Source organism: Lissotriton vulgaris, chromosome 7, assembly GCF_964263255.1.
Source record: "Lissotriton vulgaris chromosome 7, aLisVul1.2, whole genome shotgun sequence".
Classification (NCBI taxonomy): domain Eukaryota; kingdom Metazoa; phylum Chordata; class Amphibia; order Caudata; family Salamandridae; genus Lissotriton; species Lissotriton vulgaris.
In genome coordinates this window covers 481926659-481949289 of record NC_141695.1, presented here as the reverse complement: position 1 = coordinate 481949289, position 22631 = coordinate 481926659, and the positions used below count along the sequence as shown (strand labels likewise).

At 42.4% G+C, this 22631-nt stretch overlaps 1 protein-coding gene across 1 annotated transcript in view; it reads left to right on the top strand.

Annotated features, from left to right (window-relative positions):
• The window catches only part of ABCC3 (ATP binding cassette subfamily C member 3), a 624389-nt gene that overhangs the window by 402373 nt on the left and 199385 nt on the right, over positions 1 to 22631 (top strand). The window contains exons 13-15 of the mRNA XM_086930544.1: positions 10409 to 10555; positions 19301 to 19388; positions 21461 to 21527. Coding sequence (XP_086786670.1) covers positions 10409 to 10555; positions 19301 to 19388; positions 21461 to 21527 — 302 coding nt within the window. The remainder of the gene's footprint in view (positions 1 to 10408; positions 10556 to 19300; positions 19389 to 21460; positions 21528 to 22631) is intronic.

The window sequence follows — 22631 nt, the reverse complement described above, 5'->3', positions numbered from 1 at the left end:
CAGGCGACGTTTACAGTGCCATATTTCCCTCTTGGGCATAAAGGCATTTTGAGCCCAATGCCTCTTTCTCCTCAGGTAATAGCTTGGGGAAGGGCAAGTCCCAGAGGATTGGTTTATTTAACACTGCAGTTGAACAATTCTTTGTCTCATATAGTGCTTTATAATAGTTTGTGAATGCTAAAGCTATTCCCATTGGGTCCATGACAAAACAGTGCCCCCCAACGAAGATTCCTGGGACAAATCATGTTTCCACCTCCCTCTCTGCCAGCTAGTAGATCAGTTTGCCAGCCTTATCCACGGCCTCCTATATTCTGTATTTGGTGGCTAGGATTGCCATTTTGACCTGGACCCATACTTTGGTCGTCAGTGCTTCTCTGGTGTTTTCCAATTCAAGGAGTAACATTAGATCTAGTGTCCGAGACACCCCCTCCTTCAACCCCTCAACCTTTCGCTCTAATGCTTGGATTTCTGAATGCATTTTGGCTTTATGGTGTATGCGGTGTATTATATAATGTCGACCCTAGCGACTGTCTTAAGTGCCTCCCACATCATGACATCCAAAAGAACTGAGCCTTGTTTCTGGTCCAGAAAGCGCCCTATTGCCTTCTGAATGTCCTCCTGAAACTCATCCTCCAGCAGGAGCCAGACCAGCATGTGCCAGCTGATAATCCTCCCCCGCCCAAGGATTTGAGAGCTCAATAGGCGAATGGTCAGACAGGCACCTCGGGAGGATTCTGGAATCTGCGATCTCATGGAGCATTCCCACCGGGGTCAAGAGGTAGTCCAGTCTAGACAGTGTTTTGAGTCTATAGGAGTAATAAGTATCTTTACATGAATGTGGATGCATGAGTCACCATTACTCACAGATAGCCTCTGCCTGTAACCAGCCCTAGACCTGTGTCAGCCACAGAATTAAAATTCCCACGCAATATGACTGCACCCCTGGGGAGAGTACTAAGTAGACCAAGCAAATCATGAAAGGTGGTTTCAATCATGGCTGGGGGTATACAGACACTGCAGATGGACCAGAATCTACCTCCTTTCTCCTCACTTACCAGCACCCATCTGCCCAAGGACTCATGAAAAATCTTTGTCACCTCTAAGGGAAAGGTACAGTGGAGAAGGATTGCAATGCCCCTGGAGCCTCTAGTGTTCCCCGCATGATAGGCTTTGGTGTATCCATGTCTGTCCCGGAACGAGCAGCATGTGCCCAGAAGATATGTTTCCTGCAACAATACCACCACAGGTCCACAGGTTACCACTTTCAAGAGCACCGCCTTCTTCACTTTTTCATTCAAAACATTTGCATTACAGGAGGCCACCTTATATTTGGTACAGTTCACCACCCTAGCCATAGGCATTGACCTAAAATGAAAGGGAGTGAAGCATTCCCAAAACCTTGGAGCAAGCTGCAACTTAACAAACAAACAAACCCAGCAAACATTTCTAACTTTGCCCCACCCCATACTTCAAAGATTGAGGCATCTGTTTCCCATTTCAATGCAAGAAAACTAAGGAAGTCTTCTGAAGATTATACACGTTGTGTGTCTTTTGCGTAGTAGTGAGCCCCTTGCAGATCTGAAGTCTAGCCAGCCCCAAACAGTGATTCCCAGCAAACATCATCTTCAACTTTGCTGGAAGCAACAAATTGCATGGGATCTGCGTATCCCTACACTTTTGTGTGACCCTCACAAAAGACTGGTGCTGCTGCTGGACTTTGAGAGTATAATCAGGGAACAGCAGCAAACTAGCAGCTTCACACATCAGTTCCTTTTGCTGTCTCACTGAATTAAATGGAAAGTTCCCGTCTGCATAATTTAGAAGGTGCATGATAATTGGGTGTGGGTGCCGCCAGTGGAGGGCAGAGTACCAAGGACCTGTGGTCTAGAATAAAGCATGTCAAACAAACCCTGCCGGAAGCTGGAATCATAACCAGGTAGTGAAAAATAGCTCAGGTTTGACTTCCTCAATCCCCTTTGGGATCCCAACAACCATAGGTTGTTCCTCCTGGAGCAGCCCCCTGGATCCTCTGCTCTGCTTTTTGTCTATTGGGCATAATGCCTGGCCATGTTACAGGGCCCCACTGCACCTGTAGTCTGTGTGCCCCCTGAAGTTAGGCAAGGGAGCATGGACCCGCCCTAGTCCCAGCGGTCACTGACAGTACAGTAGTTGCACCCTGAGTGAATTGTCTGCAGTGAGGATGTCTATGTACGGTATGCCTCTGCGGGGCCCCCGGCTGCCCAATCTATCCAGAGCGCTAGGCCCACCCCTCCTGCAGATGTCCCAGTGCCTGCAGTAGAGAGTCCTAGCAGAAAAAAGGAAGGGCCCGAAAAAGCAGCTACACTTGCAGTCTCCTCCATCTTCTACAACTGGAGGCCGCACACTCCTCAATGGCCCACTGTTGAGACCTTACAGAGCTGTTTTGGACCTCTGATTAGGCCTCATGCCCGGCTCCCTTGAGCAGGTGCTCCTCGTACTCCATAGCCTGGGCTCCAGACTACCTAACGACCAACTCATCAGCTCCTTGGACTGCACCATCAGCAGCACAGAAGGAGGCGTGCGAGGTCCCATGGTGTACCTCACCTTACCTCACAGCCTTCCTCTCCAGACCTGTCACGCCAGCGGGTGCAACACTCCACAGCCACCCAGAGGGGGGTCACGGGCTCCCCACCTGCACTTCCCGATCCCTAGTGATCACGGTGAGAGCCGCGGCAATGCAGAGTCAGGTTATCTCTGCCAGCCACAGGATTCCAGATCGATACCCATTATGGGGTTAGGAGCTTCATAGCCCCAAGTCCACTATCTTGGGATTCCAAGCCCTGCCTTCTAATTTTCTGATTTTTTTGTATTTGCATTTTTAAATTTGATAACAGTCATTTAATTCCTCATATTTCTGACAATCATTGCTTGTCTTCATTCACACATTCGAATTGAGGCAAGCCCCTTTTTTTAACCGAGTGGGTGTGTAATCTATTCAGCACTATGTTTATATGATTAAAATATACTATGGTTTAAGGCCAGTGCCCTTACAGGACTTGCCTCTTAAATGGGAATTCACACTGTAGGGTTCAACATTCCTGGCTCTGGGGCCATGTGAAAATGAGCTCCTCATTTAATCATTCTGACAGATGTGTTTTCTTGCACAGGAGACCTGTGTCACAAGTCTTCTGACAAGCCCTCTACAACACTTTTGTTTGGTGCTCACTAACAGAGTGGCAGACTATATTGGATGGAATGGGTACACCCGAAAGCGATACTCCTTTTGATATAGATGGCTACTGTCCCTGTGACAGGACCATGACTCTACGGCTGGTGACATTTGAATATTGTAGCAGGGTATACAACGTTTTACCCCGTAGTTAACTGCCTTCAGGCGCTCCCTGATAAATCCATGAAATATGTCATGATTAGGCCCACTGATCTACTGCCTCCCTGCATGTGTGTAGCCTTTACGGTTGTAGGGTGCTCCATAGTGTTAGATAGAAATCAACTCTGCTGCCTCACATTTTTAGTACATGCTGCATGTGCTGTTTCTCTGATTTTCCCCTCCCTCAAATTTCTCACCAGCAAAATTCAAAGCGAAGCTAAGTGACGGTCTGGATTCTGATACACTTCTGTGAATACAATAGCTATTTTCAGTATGTTTCCTGACATAACCAAAACCTGAACAACATAGTGGTGAAAAGTCACAGCCAAGGCATTAATAAAAGAAAGTGGAAACCCTACCCATCCCCCAAATCATGTGTCCAGTCCACAAAGATACTAGCAGCTGCAATTGCATGGCCAGAGAGTTGTCTAGAAACCAGTACACAAACGTACAATGACAGCACCTCTGTGGCTGGTTGCAATGGACTTGAGACACCCTTAAAATGAAATGTACTTTTTAGAATTAGTTTCCTCTTGGGATAACTCTGAATCTGTTGAATGTGGACCACCCACACAAAAGCTGGATATAATTTGTGCTTATCTCCTGTTCATCATTTCCTCAAGAAGTTCTGCACACTTGTGTTGATGAAGGTGAGGACTCGAGGCAACATTGTTTCTGTCTGTCTTTGAGGGCTAAGGATGTTAGCTACAGATATGAGGAAGCAACTATGCTGTTACCTCAGCTGAGGAGATAAAGAGGTATACTGCTCGATTGTAGGAGAACTGTCCTATTTAGCCCAGTGCTCGCTTTATGCCATACAGAGGACAGAGATGTTGAGCCTACCAAACAAAGTGCTTGATATTGCTGCCCAAAGTTACCTGAATCAGTTGATACCACAAGAACCACCGCCCTTCACTTCTCCGGCTCTACTAACAGATTTCAGATTGTTTGCGCAATAGCTTTGTTCATCAAGGTGTATTACAATGGTACTCTAGGAACCCTATGATCTTCTGGAACCTGATGTCCGTGAACGGTCTCAGTTGCCACAAACACATATCCATAGCTCTGCATGCCTTCAGCAATCAGCTGTCACTTCTAGGCCCTTGTGCCTGACAGCATATCTTCATTGTGCTCTGTGTTCTACTGTGACATGGTCAAGTGGCAGGAGATATACCCTAGTGGCTAGAGCTGCCGACTTTGCGAAATATTAAACAGCAAAAAAATATCTTGTGAGTGAATCTTGTTTCAAGTTGCCCAGGTGATGAAGCTGTGCTAAAACACTGCACTCGACTAACGTGACACACCAACCTCTCTAACAGTATTGCTTTGTGTAGGAGATGATAAAAATGTAACAGTTTAACAGGATAGAGAGTCACAGAACTGATTCTTGCTAGTGAGCATATTATTTGAATAATAAAAAGTCTTATACTTTTTACCCACACCAGCCTTCATTTGGAAACCTGGACTGGTCGAACCCAGACTCTCAAAGTTTTAGCGTGGGCGTAGTTTTACTTTTTTAATGCTAAACCGACGCTAAGCCTTGTTTGGGATCCACAAAGCACCGCAAATTGGTATTTGCGTTGGTTTGATTTTCAAAGTAACACAAAGCAGCACAAAATGCTGCTTTGTATTATTATGAGTCAAGGGGTGTTACTTGGGCGATAAATGGGAGTACCTGTGCTACCACCCATGCTTTTTGATGCTAAACCATATTCTCAAACATCAGTACAAGGGTTTAGCACCAAAAATTAATGCCACTGAAAAGCAGGCTTTAATCAGAGAAATGTTTTCAATTCTCCGTGCTTCACTAACTTTGCATGCATGCAGCACTGTACAGCACCCATACAAAGAAACTTTTCTACTTGTCTAAGCATAGTATTTTGTGAAGGAAGGTTTCCTTTCATGTACAAAACTTGTGCTAGACTCACGCACACACCCTAGCGCTATGGCGCTACGGCACTATGGCTCACTCTGCAGCTGAAATCAGTACTGGCACTAGGGAGCAGGGAGGAGAGAGCCCTTTCTATGTGAATATGGCGCTCTCCTGCTCCCTCACTGTCAGGCAATGCAGCACAGTATCTTTGGGTGCTGCGCTTCGTTGCCTGTCAGGTTTCAGAATCTGGGCCATGGTTTTAGGAGAAGGTTTTTGACAATTTATTGACCTTGTAGTAATGTGTGATTCCTGAATTTTTAGGAAAAGTGGCAATAATGGGCAAATGCATGCTTAACTTCCCTTGAGTAACACAGGCACCAGATAACTAACCTGACACTCAGTACAAGGGTCCCTTTTGATCACTTCATTGTGTATTGCTCAAAATGAGCTCATAATGTTGGCAACTACAATTGAACCCTCTCCGGTTCCTGACATTTTCTATTAATATGTTGTGAGAACTTTCTGCCCCAGAGGGAAGAAAATTACAACCTGATCCTTTCAAATTCCCTCGAGCACAAGGGGCAGCACCTCTGTCACAGTAAGCAGCATTCCTTGCACGTTTGGTAGCAATCTGACTTATTGCACACCACTGTTGACATCATTGAGCAGCCAGACTAACCTAATGAGAAATACATGGTGCAGCACACAGGCAGAATGAACAGCAATGTTGTCCTATTCTGCATCAGTGCTTAATATTACCAATGTGTGCTTACTGCCCTGTAGCCCCTTGCATTATCGTACAGCAGTTATAGCATACTAGCTGTGTTGATATGTTGAGGAACACCACTGTCATAGGGATTACAATAAGTAGTTTCCTCTCACGTTATAGGGCATCCTAGAAAGTGCAATCACATGACAATTTTTCAATGGATTTTGAAAAACATTTGGACGCAGATTCACTAAAAAGCTATGCTGTGCTTCCTCTCTTCCAGAAAAATTTAGATACTTGCCCCACTAATGATATGATTTATGCGGAAACTTTACACTGTCTTTGAATTTCTTCTCTGGACTGCCACTTAAACTTTCTGTCCTTCTGGAGATGTCGACTCCAGAACTGGACGCTTCATGAATGGTTTGTAAAAGAGGAGCACAGCTTTCTTTCTTTTTCAGCTTCTTTGTCCATATGTCCTAGAGCATTTTCTTCTACCTGCGAACTTCATTATCATACTGTCAGCATTGAGGTCATTTTAATTTAGATAGCCCCAATTGCTTTTAATTGATTTTGTACTCTTACCTTAGGAATTCCTGTTTTAATTCCTAACTATACACTGACTCCTCTTACTATTTTCTTAATTTTATTCTTATTAATATCAATCCCTGGACTTGCAGTGAATAGGCCACTTCTCAGACTCTCTTCATTGAATCAATAAAGTCGGCGGAGTGGGATGGGACTGATCATTATGGATTTGTTCTCTTTGTAGTTCTGATGGCACACACAAAGACTCATAACCTACTGAAGACTGAATGTTAGGGAAGCAATGGTCTGGCTCCATGACTGTTTCTATGCAGGAGTCTTCATGGTTCGGGGTGCTCATAGGATTTCCTACACATGGAGGCCTACCTAGATTAATTAATACATCGCCATGGAAAACATGCGCACAATCAACCCATTCTGATACAGAAACTGCAACATGTCAGTAGCTTTGCAGCTTGGCGTTGCGACAGGGATGCAATTGGTCTGTATAGTGGCACATTCAGCATCCAAAAAGAAGAACTGGGTTTTTAGGTTTTAAAAACTATTAAGGACAATTATGATAGTATCACCGGAAATTATATATCACAATGTTTGACCTAATGAATCACAGGAAGCCAGATAACATGCTAAAGAACCCTTGGTCACATGGAAGGACCATGTGGCTTCTGCCTCGAACTACATCATGAGATATACATTTCATGACATAAATTAGTGAGCTTTTTTCATTATCACTTGTTTTAACCTCTTGTCATCACTAGTCATAACTGTGCATGAAAGTCACGTCAGTTAAAAAACGTCATCAGTAGCTGCAGGCCATGGGATTCACCTCTTAACAGGCTCCAAATTCGATGAACCTAGAACTAAAAGGATGACTCTGAAAGACCTGTAGGTTGTAGTTTTACCAAACCGTTGTGGTTCACCTCCATGTCTATAGGACTGACAAATATGTATGGCTACCCCTTAATGTTCAATTCAGCTTCCTGCTGTTTTAAAGTTTCATACTGGAGTTATCATAAGTAGCATTGCACTATATTACCAGATAGAGCAGACCCAGTGTGTATATTATATATTATGATCAGTACAGAGTATGTAAGGGCGCTGAGATGTATGCACTGCTGTGCAGTGATTTCTAACCTGGGCCAAGAGAGGGAGCAGTCTCTTCATGTTTAAATAGCAGTGCAGATTACAATATAATCTGCAGTGATGTTTTAACATAGAGGGATTGCTCCCTCTTCCTGCCCCCTGTAATTCTGTGTTACAAGAGTAATGTACAATTACCAAATTCATTTGATTAATAGTTCCACCCACCCTAGTGATGATATCAATGATATTATAGATCATGTCATGAGTTATGTAATATGGGAAGTAATTAGCAGTCTTCGTTCAGTTAAAGTTACTTTAGGGCACAAATTATAGATGTGGAGATAAAAATAGTGAATCTATAGACCCCAAGTTGGACGGTATGCCCAGACGTGAGTCCCATGCTTGCCATGCAACTGGATTCAAGCTATCCTGGCTGATGAAGGGTGATAGTCCGTAACCAGTCCTAGCATGCTTCTTTTTGGTCCAAGGAGGCCTGGTTGCAGTTTTGGCATGGAATTTTCCCATAACGAGCAGGGTTAAGACTGATTTGCATTTGATTGTTTTGGATTGTTCCCATGGGGAGCAGGGTCCAGACTGATTTTCATTTGACTGCTTTCAAACTGGAGTGGCGTGTTGAGCAAAAAAAACAATGGATTTAGGCCAAAATCTGACTTGGGGTGAGTGTTTGACCTTGTTCAGCATTCCGTCCATCAATTGTTCATTTGTCACCCCAAGTGGGACGGGTATGCCCATGCATTGGTCCCGTGCTCACCATGCCACTGGATTCAAGCTATCCTGGCTGATAAGGGGTCATACCCTGAAATCTGTCCTAGGATGCTTGATTCCAATCCAGGGAGCACCTGACCCGGCAGATTGGGTTGGACCTTTCCCATGGGGAGCAGGGCTTTAGACTAATTTGCATATGTGTGGCCCAGTGGTGGCTAACAGCTAAGGCGACTTTGGGGTGGCAAACCACCGAGTGGAGAGACGGAGGGATAGAAGCTAGGGCAGGAGGAAAAGTAAAAATAAAAAAAAACACTTACCTGTCTTGCACTAGCTCCCTCTTCCTAATCTTCTTCTCCGCTGCAGCATGGGCCCAGCCAACTCCCTTAACCAATCCTGGCACTGCTCTCATGCTATGAGAGCAGCACTAGGATGGAGCGGGCTGTCTGGACGCTCCTTTAGGCCCTGTAGGCCTGTGCTTGGTCTCCACCTAGCTGTATAAGAAAGATAGGTGGAGAGCTTCAAAGTGTGCATGTCACTTTGGTTGGCGCAAGAAAGCCGGCCAAAGTGGCATGTGCACTTTTGAGCATCAAGGCAGCCACTGCTCCTGTCCTTTACTGCCAATCGACAGCAGAGGACACGTCCCTATGCCTCTGGGCTTGGGCTGCCTCAATGTTGTGAGTGCGCATGTTGGAAAAATTAAATGGCAATGAAATCTTTTCATTCCCATTTTATTTATCATGTGAGGCTCACAGTGGGGGGGGGGGGGGGGGTAACTCTCCCCCGCCCAAGTGAAGAAACCACCACTGGGCCAGGCCATAACTGGAATGGCGTGGAGAGCAAAACAAAGATGGATTTGGGCCCTGATCTCTGACTGGAGTGAGCATTTGACATTGTTCAGTATTCCTTCCATCAATTGTTCTTTATGCATTTGTAACACCAAGTAGATCGAATATGCCCACATGTGGTTCCTGTGCTCGCCATGCCTGGCGGATGTGGGTTGTTACTCTGAAACAGATCCTATAATGCTTGTTTCCGGGCCAGGGAGGACCTGATCTGGCAGTTCGAGCTGGAATGTTCCCATGGGGAACATGATCAAGACTGATTTGCATATATGATTGGGTCCAAACTGGGATGGTGTGGTGAGCAAATAAAAAGGTGGATTTAGGCCCAGATCTCTTACTGGAGGTGAGTGTTTGACATTGCTCAGCATTCTGTCCATTAATTGTTCCTTTTTGCATGAATCTATACTTACCAATATATATTTGCCAACACAATATTTTGATTGTCAATATTTTAATATAATAGTCTTTTAAAAGTATACTTCTCTGCATGATATTTTGACATACATTTAGAACTGCTATAGTTGTATGCATTTTTGTCAAATAAAAATCAGTGAATTATACATAGTTTCCAATTGCGGAATGGTTTCTTATTGTCTTTGTCTTTGTAAGGGTACAAAAACTTGAGAGACAGTTGCTCCTCCTTTCAATTCCCAGTAGAAGAAAGGCTACAGAATTGGACTACCAATATACTGGCAGTGTCCCTGTGGCACTGCTAAGCATATTCTGAGTTTCCTCACAGACACATTTCATAGCGGTTAGTCCACCATGAGAACTGTGGGACAAGGGCACTAAGGAGACCCTACATGGCCCCCTGTTGCCTCAGGGCCATAGGGATGCATGCATGAGAGCACATGGTGAGCCTCCCTGTGTGCATCCATCCCCTCTTCCTGGACAGCATGGCCTTCACAGACCATGCCATGTAGGAACGGGCTTTGACACTCCCTTGAATCTGCATTGCTAAGGATGAGCCTTTTTATTGCACCACCACGTAACCGCTAAACGACCCCCACCCCCTCCAAACCACGAGGAAACTTGTAATCTGGCGGGCTGGCGGTGGTCGAGTTTGGCAGTGTTGAAGCAGGTCGATGGCGTGCTGACCCGCTCACACACCACCAAACTCGTAATCAGGCCATTAGTGGTGATCATCAGTGAATACTGGTGAAAGGAATATAGAAGACATGTGCAGTGCACAATCAATTCTTTTATGTGTCTTGTTTAGGTTGATTCACTAAACTTTAATTTCATTTTCAATGTTTTTTCAGGTTGCCTTGACAACTTTTGCTGTGTATGTTTCAGTGGATGAAAAGAATGTCCTCGACGCAGAAAAAGCATTTGTTTCTCTTTCTTTGTTCAACATCTTAAGATTCCCACTGAATATGCTTCCACAAGTCATTAGCAACATTGCTCAGGTAATAAAAAAGACTTGTCCAACACACTGTAGAACATTTTAAGGAGATGAATTTTTAGAAATAAGATTGCTGAGGTTTTTCTATCCTTTGATTAATCTTGTATTTAGAAACGTCACTTAAGCACAATACTCCAGTCTTGCATTTGTTTTGAACCGTGATGAAAATAGGCTCATGGTCAGTGATGGCTTCTCAGTTTCAGACAAGGATACAGCATTTCCCCCTGTTAGGTTAGCTGCCCTGTATTACCGAACCACAGTGGGACCGAGTCTCAAAACTACTAGCCTGGTTTCAGTTAGATACACATATAACCGGTTTTGATTGTATTGGTAATCGGATATATTCAATTTGGATAAGATATATCTAATAGTGAGTAGGGTTGGGCAGTGAGTAGGCATTTAAGGAACTGATTACCCACAAACATTTGTGATTGTGTATTCGCAAACTCTTCTCTAACCCTTTGCTCCATGAAAAGGATGAAGATTTACTTGTAATTAGGCCAGGAGTAAATACATTTCCAGACACCCTATAAAGAGTTGGCAGGGGAAGCACCCAATAAAAATGATGCAGGTGTAAGAGAAGGTGTTTGGCCACTGGTAAAATTATTTTGCCTTCGGGGAACAAAAAAGAAAGTGTATGTCTTGCATGCACACACATGTGTGTATACAAACACACGCATGCATATGCTTGCATGAAAAACGTTGAATAACTAGAAGTTTGACTGTGGTAGAAAATCTGTGAATCTCACTGATTTCCCTGGAAAACATTTTGAATTGCCAAACGCCATAGATTAGTCTCATGTGAGGGTCATAAAACTTTAGGTGCAGATTTCTGAATTTCTTTGGGAATTAGGACCAGTGACATTCTTGGAGATTTCAACTGGAGAGAAGAACCCACTGTTTCCTTCGGTGTTCATGTCAGTATCACAGCATTTTCCTGCCTCTGGCTGGCTCAGTAGGAAAACATTTCTCTGTTCTCCTCAGCTGCTGGCATGGCTGGGACTCAGTGTGATTGCAATAGATGACTTTCCTCTACAACATATTGTGTGCGGAGTGTATTTGTTGCATAGGCCTTTTGTTGCTGTTATTTTAGAAATTTCACTGTCTGACTGCTGTGCTGTGTACTTGTTGTTAGGATTAAAATATATAGTTAGACTGCCATGTAAATATAATCCAGCTTGTGCATTCCTACTTTATATAAAAAAGCCAAATATTACGTGTAAGGAGCCATGGCTCCATTTTGTCAGGTGATGACTGGGAACGAAGATTCCAGACATGAAGCAAATTTCCTATTTTTTTATAGACATAGCAGTGAGAATTCGAATGAAGGCAGTTCGGATTGACAGACCCTTGCTAAATGGCAGGAATCTGATTTCTCATATAGCATTATAATCACCTTTATGTTCGAGTGTGTGCAGAGACTTGCATGAAATGACACATTCTTTTTGTATTCTCTTTGTCCATGTCATCAAGAAGACTGTTCTCTTTAATCCTTAACAACGTTCCTCAATGTTTGAGAATGATTCTAACTGACCTAATTGCTATCCTACTGTTGTGCCCGTCTATAGCTCAGGAACCCTCATTGATTAGAATAGGAGCTCTTGTGTTTCAAATGCTAATTAATTCCTTGAAATCAGTGAGCCCGACTAATGGCTTTTGTAGCATTAAAAAATGTATGAACATAAGCAGATATGTAAGTTAGTGGGAGATTTTTCGCTTCTGTAGAAAAAAAACTGCATCGATGATAAGTGAGGTTGAATGACAAGATAAGAAGTAGCATTTAGCACAGCCTTTGCCCCCACATGCTTCATTGTTTCATTTTGCACTTCCTAATTTGCGATTTTTAGGGAATCGCAAATTAGGAAATGCAAAATGGGATGCATGTACATTTTCGCAAAATATTTGAGAATCGGTAAAAATCGCATTTTTTACCGATTCTCAAATATTATGCGATTAGCCAAGTGCGAATTCGCAATTCCCATTCATTCCTATGGGCTAAAATGCCCATAGGAATGAATGGGAATTGCGAATTCGCACTTAGAAAATCGCAAATCCTGATTGCATTTCAAGGGTGGAGAGGGGGGTTCAAATGACCACCCCTGCACCCATGAAATGTTGTTTTCGCATCATGTTGCACACACACATGTCCTAAGGACATGTGTGTCCGTAACATGAATGTGTAAAAAATGCTTTTGCAGCGTTTTTAACACTTTTTGCAAATTTACCGAGTGGTTCAACCACTCGGTAAATTTGACACCCTAATTGCGAATTCGCAATTATAAAAGTAATCATGCATTGCTTTTAAGAAATCGCAAATTTGCGATTTCTTAAAAGCAATCGCATTTTTAGAAATCTCAAAAAAGTTGCGATTTCTAAAAATGCTTGATGCATTCCAAAAAGCATTTTTGGAATCGCAAACGGACGATTTTAAGGAATCGCACCGTTTGCGACTCCAAAAATGCTTGATGCATGTGGGGGTAAGACCTTAATTAATAAAGGCTAGAATCACATTGCAACTGGAGCTCTGTTAATCAGACCAGGTATACTATATTAAACTTAGTCTTACTCAACATGACTGCATGTCAGAAAATATCACCAAAAATAAAATTGAACAGAACATTATTGTATCATATGTAAATTATGTAAAACATATAATCTCAGCCTCTAAGCCATGTACAGTTTGCACAGCTGCTAACTGAGCCATACTAGAGACAACAGAATGACAAGGCTGTCCTGAAGAACTCAAGTCTAGCGACTGGTTTGTTTTGTAAATGTCCAGGATAAATACCTAATACTCTTACCGGCTTAATGTAAAAGTATATTTTGTCGGCAAATATATAAACCTAAAAACATTTCAGATATGAAAATACATACATATTTTTTTATATTTATTTAGTTGTTTTGTAAGACACCGCATCTCTCACTATTGCATTATAATGCTGCTAAGAATTGTAATCACAATAAAATAGCTCAATATTTTATAGTGCTCTAGCACCAGAATTGGATAGTATCAGCATCAGCAATTTTACAAAATCAGTAATTATCTTGTGCAGTTGGAGCACTTTTCAGTAAAGATAGAGGTGTTACAAGCGGTCTGCTATATATGAAGAATTAAGGATGAATGATATTTGCAGCTTCAAAGGATTTTTGGATTTTTAGCTGTATTTTATTGCAAAGGCCAATAGGCTGGTTAACGCATAGATCACTTTTGCACTGCAATTCTGTATCTTTTTTGTCTGTCTGTGTTAGAAAGTGTAATCATTTCGTAAAGAATAGAAGCTTTTGGATGATAAACCAAAGATTGTAAAATCCTGCTATCTGACATGTTACTTGTATTGTTATTATTATTATTATTATTATTGAATTTTGTACCGTGCACGGTTACCCTTGGGCATCCCAGCGCTTATAGAAACCAGGAGCAGGCTACTAATGGAGAACAGAGGAGCTACAGTTATTCTGGGAAAAGATACGTTTTCAGATGTTTCCGGAATCTGAGAAGGTTTGGTTCGGAGCACAGCGAGAATGGGAGGGAGTTCCAGGCGCGCGCTGTATGGATAGAAAAACTCCTGCCCCCTGAACGGGCTCTCCTAATTCTCTTTGTCTGAAGGAAATGTTTGTTGTCAGAGCGTAAGGCTCTTGTGGGCTTGTAGGGGCGAATCATGTCCTTCAGAATAGCTGGTCCTTTCCCCTGTATGCTCTTGTGTGCGATGCACAGGGCCTTAAAGGTAACTCTCTCTTTGACAGGGAGCCAATGGAGTGCTTTTAAAGCAGGCCTGGCTGACTGTCTGGCCGGAACGTTCCGCAGCAGCCTTGCTGCTGCGTTCTGCACTTGTTGCAGGATCTTAAACGTTGACTCTGGCGCTCCAAGAAAGAGCGCGTTACTGTAGTCCAGGCGTGAGATGATTAAGCCTTGGACTAGCAGCCTCCAGGAGAGTTCTGGTAGCAGGGGGAGAACCTTACGGGCCGACCGGAGCATTCCATAGCACACGCCAGCGGTCTTCTTGGCGTGTGTCCTAAAGGACAAGTCCGGCTCCAGCCAGACCCCCAGGCTCTTAATCTCCTTTTTTGGGTCGGGCGGGGTGCCCATGCAGTTGGGCCAGCTGCTTGGCGAGAGGGCAAAACTTGACTGGCCCAAGATCATCAGCTCAGTTTTTGATCCGTTCAATTTGAGCGATGACCTGGACATCCAATCAAACACCTCTCTCAAGCATGCATGGAGCGTCTCGGGCTGTTTCTCCAGCTGTGTAAGACTCACCACTAGCTGGGTGTCATCCGCATAGCTTATGGTCTTAAAGCCAAACGGAGACACCACACCCTCCAGGGGTGCCATATACACGTTAAATAACGTGGGGCTCAGGGATGAGCCCTGTAGCACCCCGCAGTGAAGTGGGAGGGGAGGGGATTTTGCGTTTCCTTCCCAGACCTCGAAGGTACGCCCCTCCAAAAAGGAGGCCAACCATTCCAGGGCCACTCCTGAGACACCCGACTCAGCTAGACGTTGTATCAGCACCCCATGGTTGACGGTATCGAAGGCAGCACTGAGGTCCAGGAGGATCACTGCCACTGATCCCCCTGCGTTCAAAGTGCTTCTGGCCTCCTCTACCACTGCTAGCAGAGCCGTGTCCGTTCCATGGCCCGGTCGAAATCCCGTCTGGGAGTCCCTCAACCGGCCATTCTCCTCTAGAAAGTTTGATAACCGATGGTTCGCCAACCTCTCGGCAATCTTACTAACTCCTGGTAATAAGGAGATGGGCCTGAAATTGGCCAGGTTCTGCGGGTCCAAGCCCGGCTTCTTCAGAAGCGCTTTGACGACCGCACTTTTCCAGTCAGGCGGCACAGTCCCCTGAGTGAACGAGAGATTGATCAAATCGGTCAAGGGCTCTCCTAACGCCAGGGCGGCCTGCTTTAGGTACCGCATCGGGACTGGGTCCCGAGGTGAGCCACTTTTCAGGCTCCCGAGGACCTTCAGTACTTCGCCTGTGGCTACAGGACCAAATGACGTCAGTCGATTTTCCGACATGCCAAGAGCTTCTGTATGTAAAGGATACACATTATTACATTTCTTCTCAAAATTATTTTAGCAACGTAAAAGCATGTTGAGCCCCAGGAAAATATATTAGTATTAATAAGCTGGTGAACTCAAATTAAACCTTTGTCAAGCCTGGATTTAAAAAAACCCAGATTATTTTTATTTTACTGAGTTTAATATGCCAAAAAGTTGAGTTCAAAAGGGATTTATATGTTCAGTGAAACAAAGGTTTAAGGGCCAGATGTATCAACATTGGATTTTGCTAGTCTATAATAGCGAATTTTACTGATTCTCTATTGTAGATTCGCAAAATGCAATATATTTAGGTTTTTGCTAAAATTTTGCGATTCCTACACATTCCTTACTTGCGACTTACAAATTGCGACTCGCAAATAAGGAATGGCTTCCCATTCATTTCTATGGGCCTAAAGGGCCATAGGAATGAATAGGAATTGCTTGTGCAATTTGCAAGTGCCCAATAGGTAAATATGCATGTGTGCACATACGGTGCATGTGGTGATGCATGTGTGCATATGTGGTGCACATACATGCCCTTAGTATGTGTGCAACATGGCACTTCGAAAAATGCAAAAAAGTACATTTTTCTAGGAACTTGCACATTACCACCCTCTAGAAGTGGGTGGTAATTTGCGATTCCTTAATGCAAATTTGCAATTTGCGATAGCTACACGAATTGCATTTAGAGAATCACAAATTGCAATTCCCTAACTGAATTCACAGTTTGGGTAATCGCAAATAGATATAAGTACTGGACCCCTGAGACCACCGAATCAGAACTTTGCTGGAACCAAGGTCATTCTGCCAGGAATATTCCCCTTCTCCCAGATCTAAAATTATTTTGTAGGGGGCACCTTTTTAGGTCTCGCTTGGCATCGGGTGCGCACATGCGCACTCAAACTCGCGAGATTTAATGACTTTAGTGTACTTCACTAGCGAGGGTTAAGCCTCGCCCCTTTTCTCCATTGGCTGGCCTCCTAAACGGTGGCCAGCCATTGGAGAAGAGGTCCTAGTGACGTTCTTCTTTCGATGTAAGCCCCGTCCTTTTCAGGTTGGAGCGCGTGTTTTTTGACTTTCTTTCTAGGCTGTAAACAACAGTCAGATACACGCCCCCCAGTCTGAATAGGATGGGGCTTAGATAGAAAGAAAAACCATTTGTCTTTAAGCCCCGTCTTTTTCAGACTGGGGGGTATGGGGGGGGACTGTTGTTTACATCCTAGAAAGAAAGTCAAAAACACGCCCCCCAGTCTGAAAAGGACGGGGCTTAGAGACATTGGAAAAATACATGTTTCTATTTAAAAACTTAAACCACCACTTAAATTCGCCCCTTACACACTATATGCATATACTTTTATTTCATGTTCTCCACACTTTATTTCAGTTGTAACTTGTGTTTATCTTAAATAAACATATCTAAACAAACAAATCTGAAATCTCATCATTTCCTTTGATGGAGGCTTTCACTAGAACCATGTTAGAGTAAGAATCTGTTTCAAGAACCAAACCTTCTCTTGTTACTCTCTGAGCATCATACCTCTCTGTCTCCCCCTAGACAGCACCTAACAAGCCAACTAAGTGGGCCAATTATTTAGGCTTACAGCATCGGTACTATTGTATATTAGCCGAAGAGATACATTTTTTCAATCAAGACCCTCATATCCTGGAACAATCTTTTCACTCATTTTACAGCCTACTCTACTCCACAGCCTGTGAAGTTCAGGGAACCGTTTACCTACATCCTGGTACATACGAGAATGATCTTGCTTACCACTGATCATGGTAGTACTTGTTTGTGTTTCTTTTTTTCTTCTCCCTATAGTTCTTTCAAATTTAAAGGGCACTAATATCGTTGGTGCAGGAGAGCTACATTAAACCATTACAAAAGTGTAACTCAGATAGCAACTTACAGCTCTGATAAGTAACATCCTACTATATCCACAGAGATGATCCTTATAGTAATGTGCATGCACTGATAACTTAAACAAAATGATGTAAGTACCAGGTTCGTTTGCCCTGCTTCCCCCAGCTACACTTTCACAGTACACTAAGCTTCTTGTCAGAGACCCAGTTACTCAGTGCCGTATCACGTATGAGCAGAGACTGCCTCTTAAAAGTTACACAGCCTGTGTTAGCGGTACACTTTCTGTGCCTAATAAAATCACTCGTTCATGCGTCTTAAACTGTATATACTCTTGCCCCAATGCTCCAGTCCTTTTTGGCAAATAGAGGCATTCGTGGAAGGAGTCCCTAGGATTCAGAAGAGTTCTGGTAATTGTCATTGAGGGACAGCTTAGAAATGGGCAGCCATACTTAAAAATATCAAACGTTTTTGGGTTGAAGGCTATCTGATGTTAACATGGGGACAGATGTTTCAATACCTCTCAGTCGTTATGGCAGAAGGACTTTGCCAGCTACTCTTACACTCTACCTTAATAACAAGGTTGCTCACATTGGAAATTGCTGCCCCATTATTCCTTGAGACAACCAATTTCTGTGTACATTTGCAACACTGAGGCTAGAGTGGCCACTCTAATCTGCCAATGCAAACGACAACTGGTATCCAAAATAGTCCCAGTGTTGTTGATGACATACCGGGCAACTGAAATTAAGGGGTAACTGGATGTGCTTAGTCTTAATTCATTTTATATTATCGCGTGTGTCCCTGGCATTTAAACAATTCTTTAGATTAGTATTTTATCTCACAACTCTTGTGTGAAAATTGTTCACATTTCCACCCTCTGGAGTAGAAACTTCATATGTTACTCCAGAGTCTTCCCTATTTGTTGTTTATGCTTCACTCTTCTTTTAATGTTGTTTTCATGTCTGGCCTCTGAAACGTACACAGGTAAGTCTCAGCATGTCTCTCCTGTTTGGATTGAAACCAAGTAATGACTTGCATTCAGGCACCAGCAAGCTCGGGTATCCATGTTTTACAGTTGTCTATGTAGGGGGACATAGGTAGATTAACTGATGTAAACAGTACTGGGCCCTATTGTAAACCGGTATCAAGTAAGTGAGTCATGGGGCAAACGCCTGGCTATGGTCTTCAAGTAGAACATGAGTATCCCTGTTTGCTTGCATCACAACAGCAGTAGCTATTACTAGCAGTTTTCCAACATGAACTTATGTTAGATATGCATTGTATCACACTGCATAGTTCCTACAGACAGCCTATGGTCATTGATTAATCATGCACCAAGATCATGAACAAATCCTGTAATGAGGCCAAAAGAAAGCACAAAGCAAAGAAACTAGGTCTACCCGACTCAAGCACGCGAGGAAACTAGTCTAATCTGAAAGCCAAGCACAGAGGAGTAATATCATACATTAAATACTTAGCAATGGTCAGTAATTTTCCACATGTGAGTTAGTGAATGTTCACCTGAGGCGATAAGTTAATGGTTGAAAGAGTACACATAAATATATCACTTTATCCTATTGGTTCTATGTAGGTGCTATTTATTTTAATGAGAGCTATATCTTGTGTAAAGGTCAACTGGATGTTGAAGACAGTTAAAGTACATATTTGCATATAAAGAGTACTTAGAGGTTTGTGAATTAGTGAATCATCAAATGCAAAAATAAAGGATAATGCAATCTTCATAACCAAGGTCAAAATCAAACTGAAATAATATGTTGTTAGGGATAGATGTTTTTAAACTGAACAGCGTTTTTGATTAACTTTTTTCTCTTCATTTTTAGGCTAGCGTTTCTTTGAATAGAATTCAGAATTTTCTCAGTAATGATGAACTTGACCCTGAATCTGTAGATACAAAATCTATTATTCCAGGTAATGATACATTTAATTTGTAAAATATATCACATTTTAAAACCATAACCTACTCAAGAGCAAAATCCTATTCATGCAGTTGCAACTGTGAGTAGATCAAACGAAAATGAAGGACAGCTTGGATTCCAGATGATGATGTTAGAAAACATAATGGGAATACAAAGTTCACGATCTCAATGGCAGTAAGGAAACAGGAAGATAAAACGAAGGGTTTGAAAATGTGGGCATCTCCTGTTATGGAAGCAGCTGTTCAGGTCAAAGCAATTGGTGTTTATATATTGGCTTAACACATTGCCTGTTGTAAGTTTGAAGGCCATGTGCCCATTGGGCTCAGAAGTGGAGCCAAGAGAACTACGGGGACTATTCTTTTTCTTCACTTCCTGCCTCATTACAGAATACACACTTCCTTTCCTCACTTCCTTTAACGCAAGTTCAGACATTTGTGATGATACTCAATGTTGTAGCCTATTTTTCATATGAGCTTGGGTACTGTCACGAAGAAGGTAGGACCTGATTTACAAAGCCCTTTTGTGATTGCAAACCCAGTAATTCACAAAATCACTGGATTTGCAATCACAAAATGTTTTTTCTTCATATACAAAAGGCCGTATATGAGTCACAAATCATTGTGGCTCATTAATGAACGTTTGTGATCCTTTAGATTTGGCAAATTGAGAGGCAGGGCAGGGGCGTCTTTTTTGCGTCTTTTACCTATTTTCTATTTATTTCCCAAGTTTGTAGCCCATATATCTTATTAAAAGCCAAATTATTTTTCCACCTATTGGATGCCAAATTATTTTTCCACCTATTAAAAACCAAATTATTTTTCCACCACTCTGCCGCTGCACAATATTGAAACCGAAAAATGATTCTCTTGGCACCTGAAAAAAAGCAGGCAGACAACATGGCATTGGCAGGTTCATAGGGTCTGTGTCACTACCATGTTATTGTAATCTCAACACAGGGGCAGGACTATCTACCACTGCTCCACATCAATTATCTCCATGTGTGTTTCATGAACCATGAACCTCAGCAAGCAGAGGTTCCTCTTATGCTTCATCAGGTCAGCATCGTTGAGTATTGTGAAGTGTGATTATGGCTTAGGGATATCTATCCCTACATCCTCTATTAATTCTCTTACTACTGCCCATAACTCCAGCACCGTCACAACTCCATACTGTGTGTATGAATGTTCTCTCTAAAGCATGATATCTGAGACAGTCCTTACTGGGGACTAGCTCCTTCCTGAACAACTGTGACCTACTATGGTTTGTCCTGTGTAGGACCTCCAGTTTAATCAGCCTGAAGTTAGTCCTGCTCCCCACTGTTATAGGGTTTTGTAATGCACTGTTCCAGTACACATCAGTTCTCTTTCCTGTGTTTCTATGGTGTTTCATTAGGATGCCCTTTGTGCTATGCATATGTGTTTTAAAGATTTAGGGTATCACCGCTTTACTCAACCTAAGTAAGGATTTTACTTTCTAATGGGGGTTGCATTTGGGGGGGCATCCCATTCCTCCCCTGGTGCTTTCAGTGCTTGTCTGAATGGAGAGGGTTGCAGATCATACTACTGCAATTGCATGCATTTAGTAACAGGCCTTCTCTTAGATGGATATGCCAAGATGGATATTATTGTCCTTGATATAGTGATATAAACCTCTTCTCTGTACCGGACCAAGATTGATGTGAATATGATTGGTCTCTCTCCGCTGTGACACAGATACAAAGGCACAGCTGAATATAGTAGTTCAGAATAACTGAGGCAGTTACATCCTTCACTTTTGTATGTTTTTTGAGCAGTGCCATTTTAAATTGCAGCGGTGTGCCAAGATGTCAGCCCTTGAGTTCACTTTTTGATGGGGACTCATGCCGCACCGCCCTGACAAAGTCAAACCCATCTTGGTTGTTTTTCTATTAAGTTCTGTCACAGTTTAACAGTAATGGGTAGACATTGCCTCTTTGGTCTAGATCAGGGTTGATGGGTTTCCATTCATCAAGTGTATCAATTATGTTAACAGTTAATATTTATATATAAGACTTGTTTCACTAATTATTCATTTCATATCATACAGGTTATGCCATCACTGTACAGAATGGGAGGTTCAGCTGGGCACTGGACACTGAACCCGTTTTAAAACAGTAAGCTTACACTATATGTAATCTTTAATTGTATGTTATTGTCAGATATTCAGATTTGAGCATTTTCACCTTTGACATCCAGCAAAATATGAAGGATAGCCGTTTTTTAAAAGTTTAGTTTTGAGGAACTTGATCTTACTTAAATATGCTTGGTGTTCCAGTCCAGTTGTGAGGGAGAGAGTTCTGAGAAAGGGCAGGATGGACTGTCCTTTTCTTTCACCTCACGTATTGGAGAATGTGTTTTTCCTTTTCCTACCATTTGCATGCAATTTCTGACACATTAGAAAACCCCCAAAGATGTAACATGTTTACAAAATGACCATGGGTACTCGCACAATGAGATAAAATTGTTTATTTTGTGGAAATGTTTTTTTGATTAGCTTGTCTTTCCTCCGGTTTCCCATATATTTCCCTCGTTGATAGCCCACATATCGATTCAGTCAGTCAGTCAGAAATCTTTATTCGGCTGTATACCAGCCATAAAAGAATGCATCATAAAACGGAAAAAAGCATTTCTGATTAAAAATACAGAGATATTAATAAAATACAAACATGAAATGAAAATTCCATATGTAGTAAAGTAAATGCTACAAAAGCAAATAGCCACGACAGTGTTTGGGCTAAAGATGGCTAGTGGACAGAAAAAGGGAGCATCTACAAATATATATATATATATATATATATTTTTAAACATAGTTTTATTATTTTTCAAAAGTACATCATACTATTGGTGCAGTACACTTACATCGTCCTCATTCAAGATACATTTGCCTCAAGACATTTCACAGCAAGTTGTGATATCCAAAACATATATCAAGTGTAAAATTGCTTTTATGGAGTAAACACCTATACAATCACAACCTTGCCAAATTAGTGTGTTTGGTGACGGAATCCATAGTTATTGCACCTTGTGTCAAATCCTATCCTGTTTTCGGATTTCTCTTCTGTTACTGCTAGAATAGACAATAAACCAAACTGCTCACAAACACCCCCCACTCTCCAGTCCTATGCATGTCCAGATATTGAATGGATACGTCGTATTACACAGTTTGAGGCTCTTGATAAAGCAATGCACTTTAAAAAAAAAAAACACATCTCGGTTTA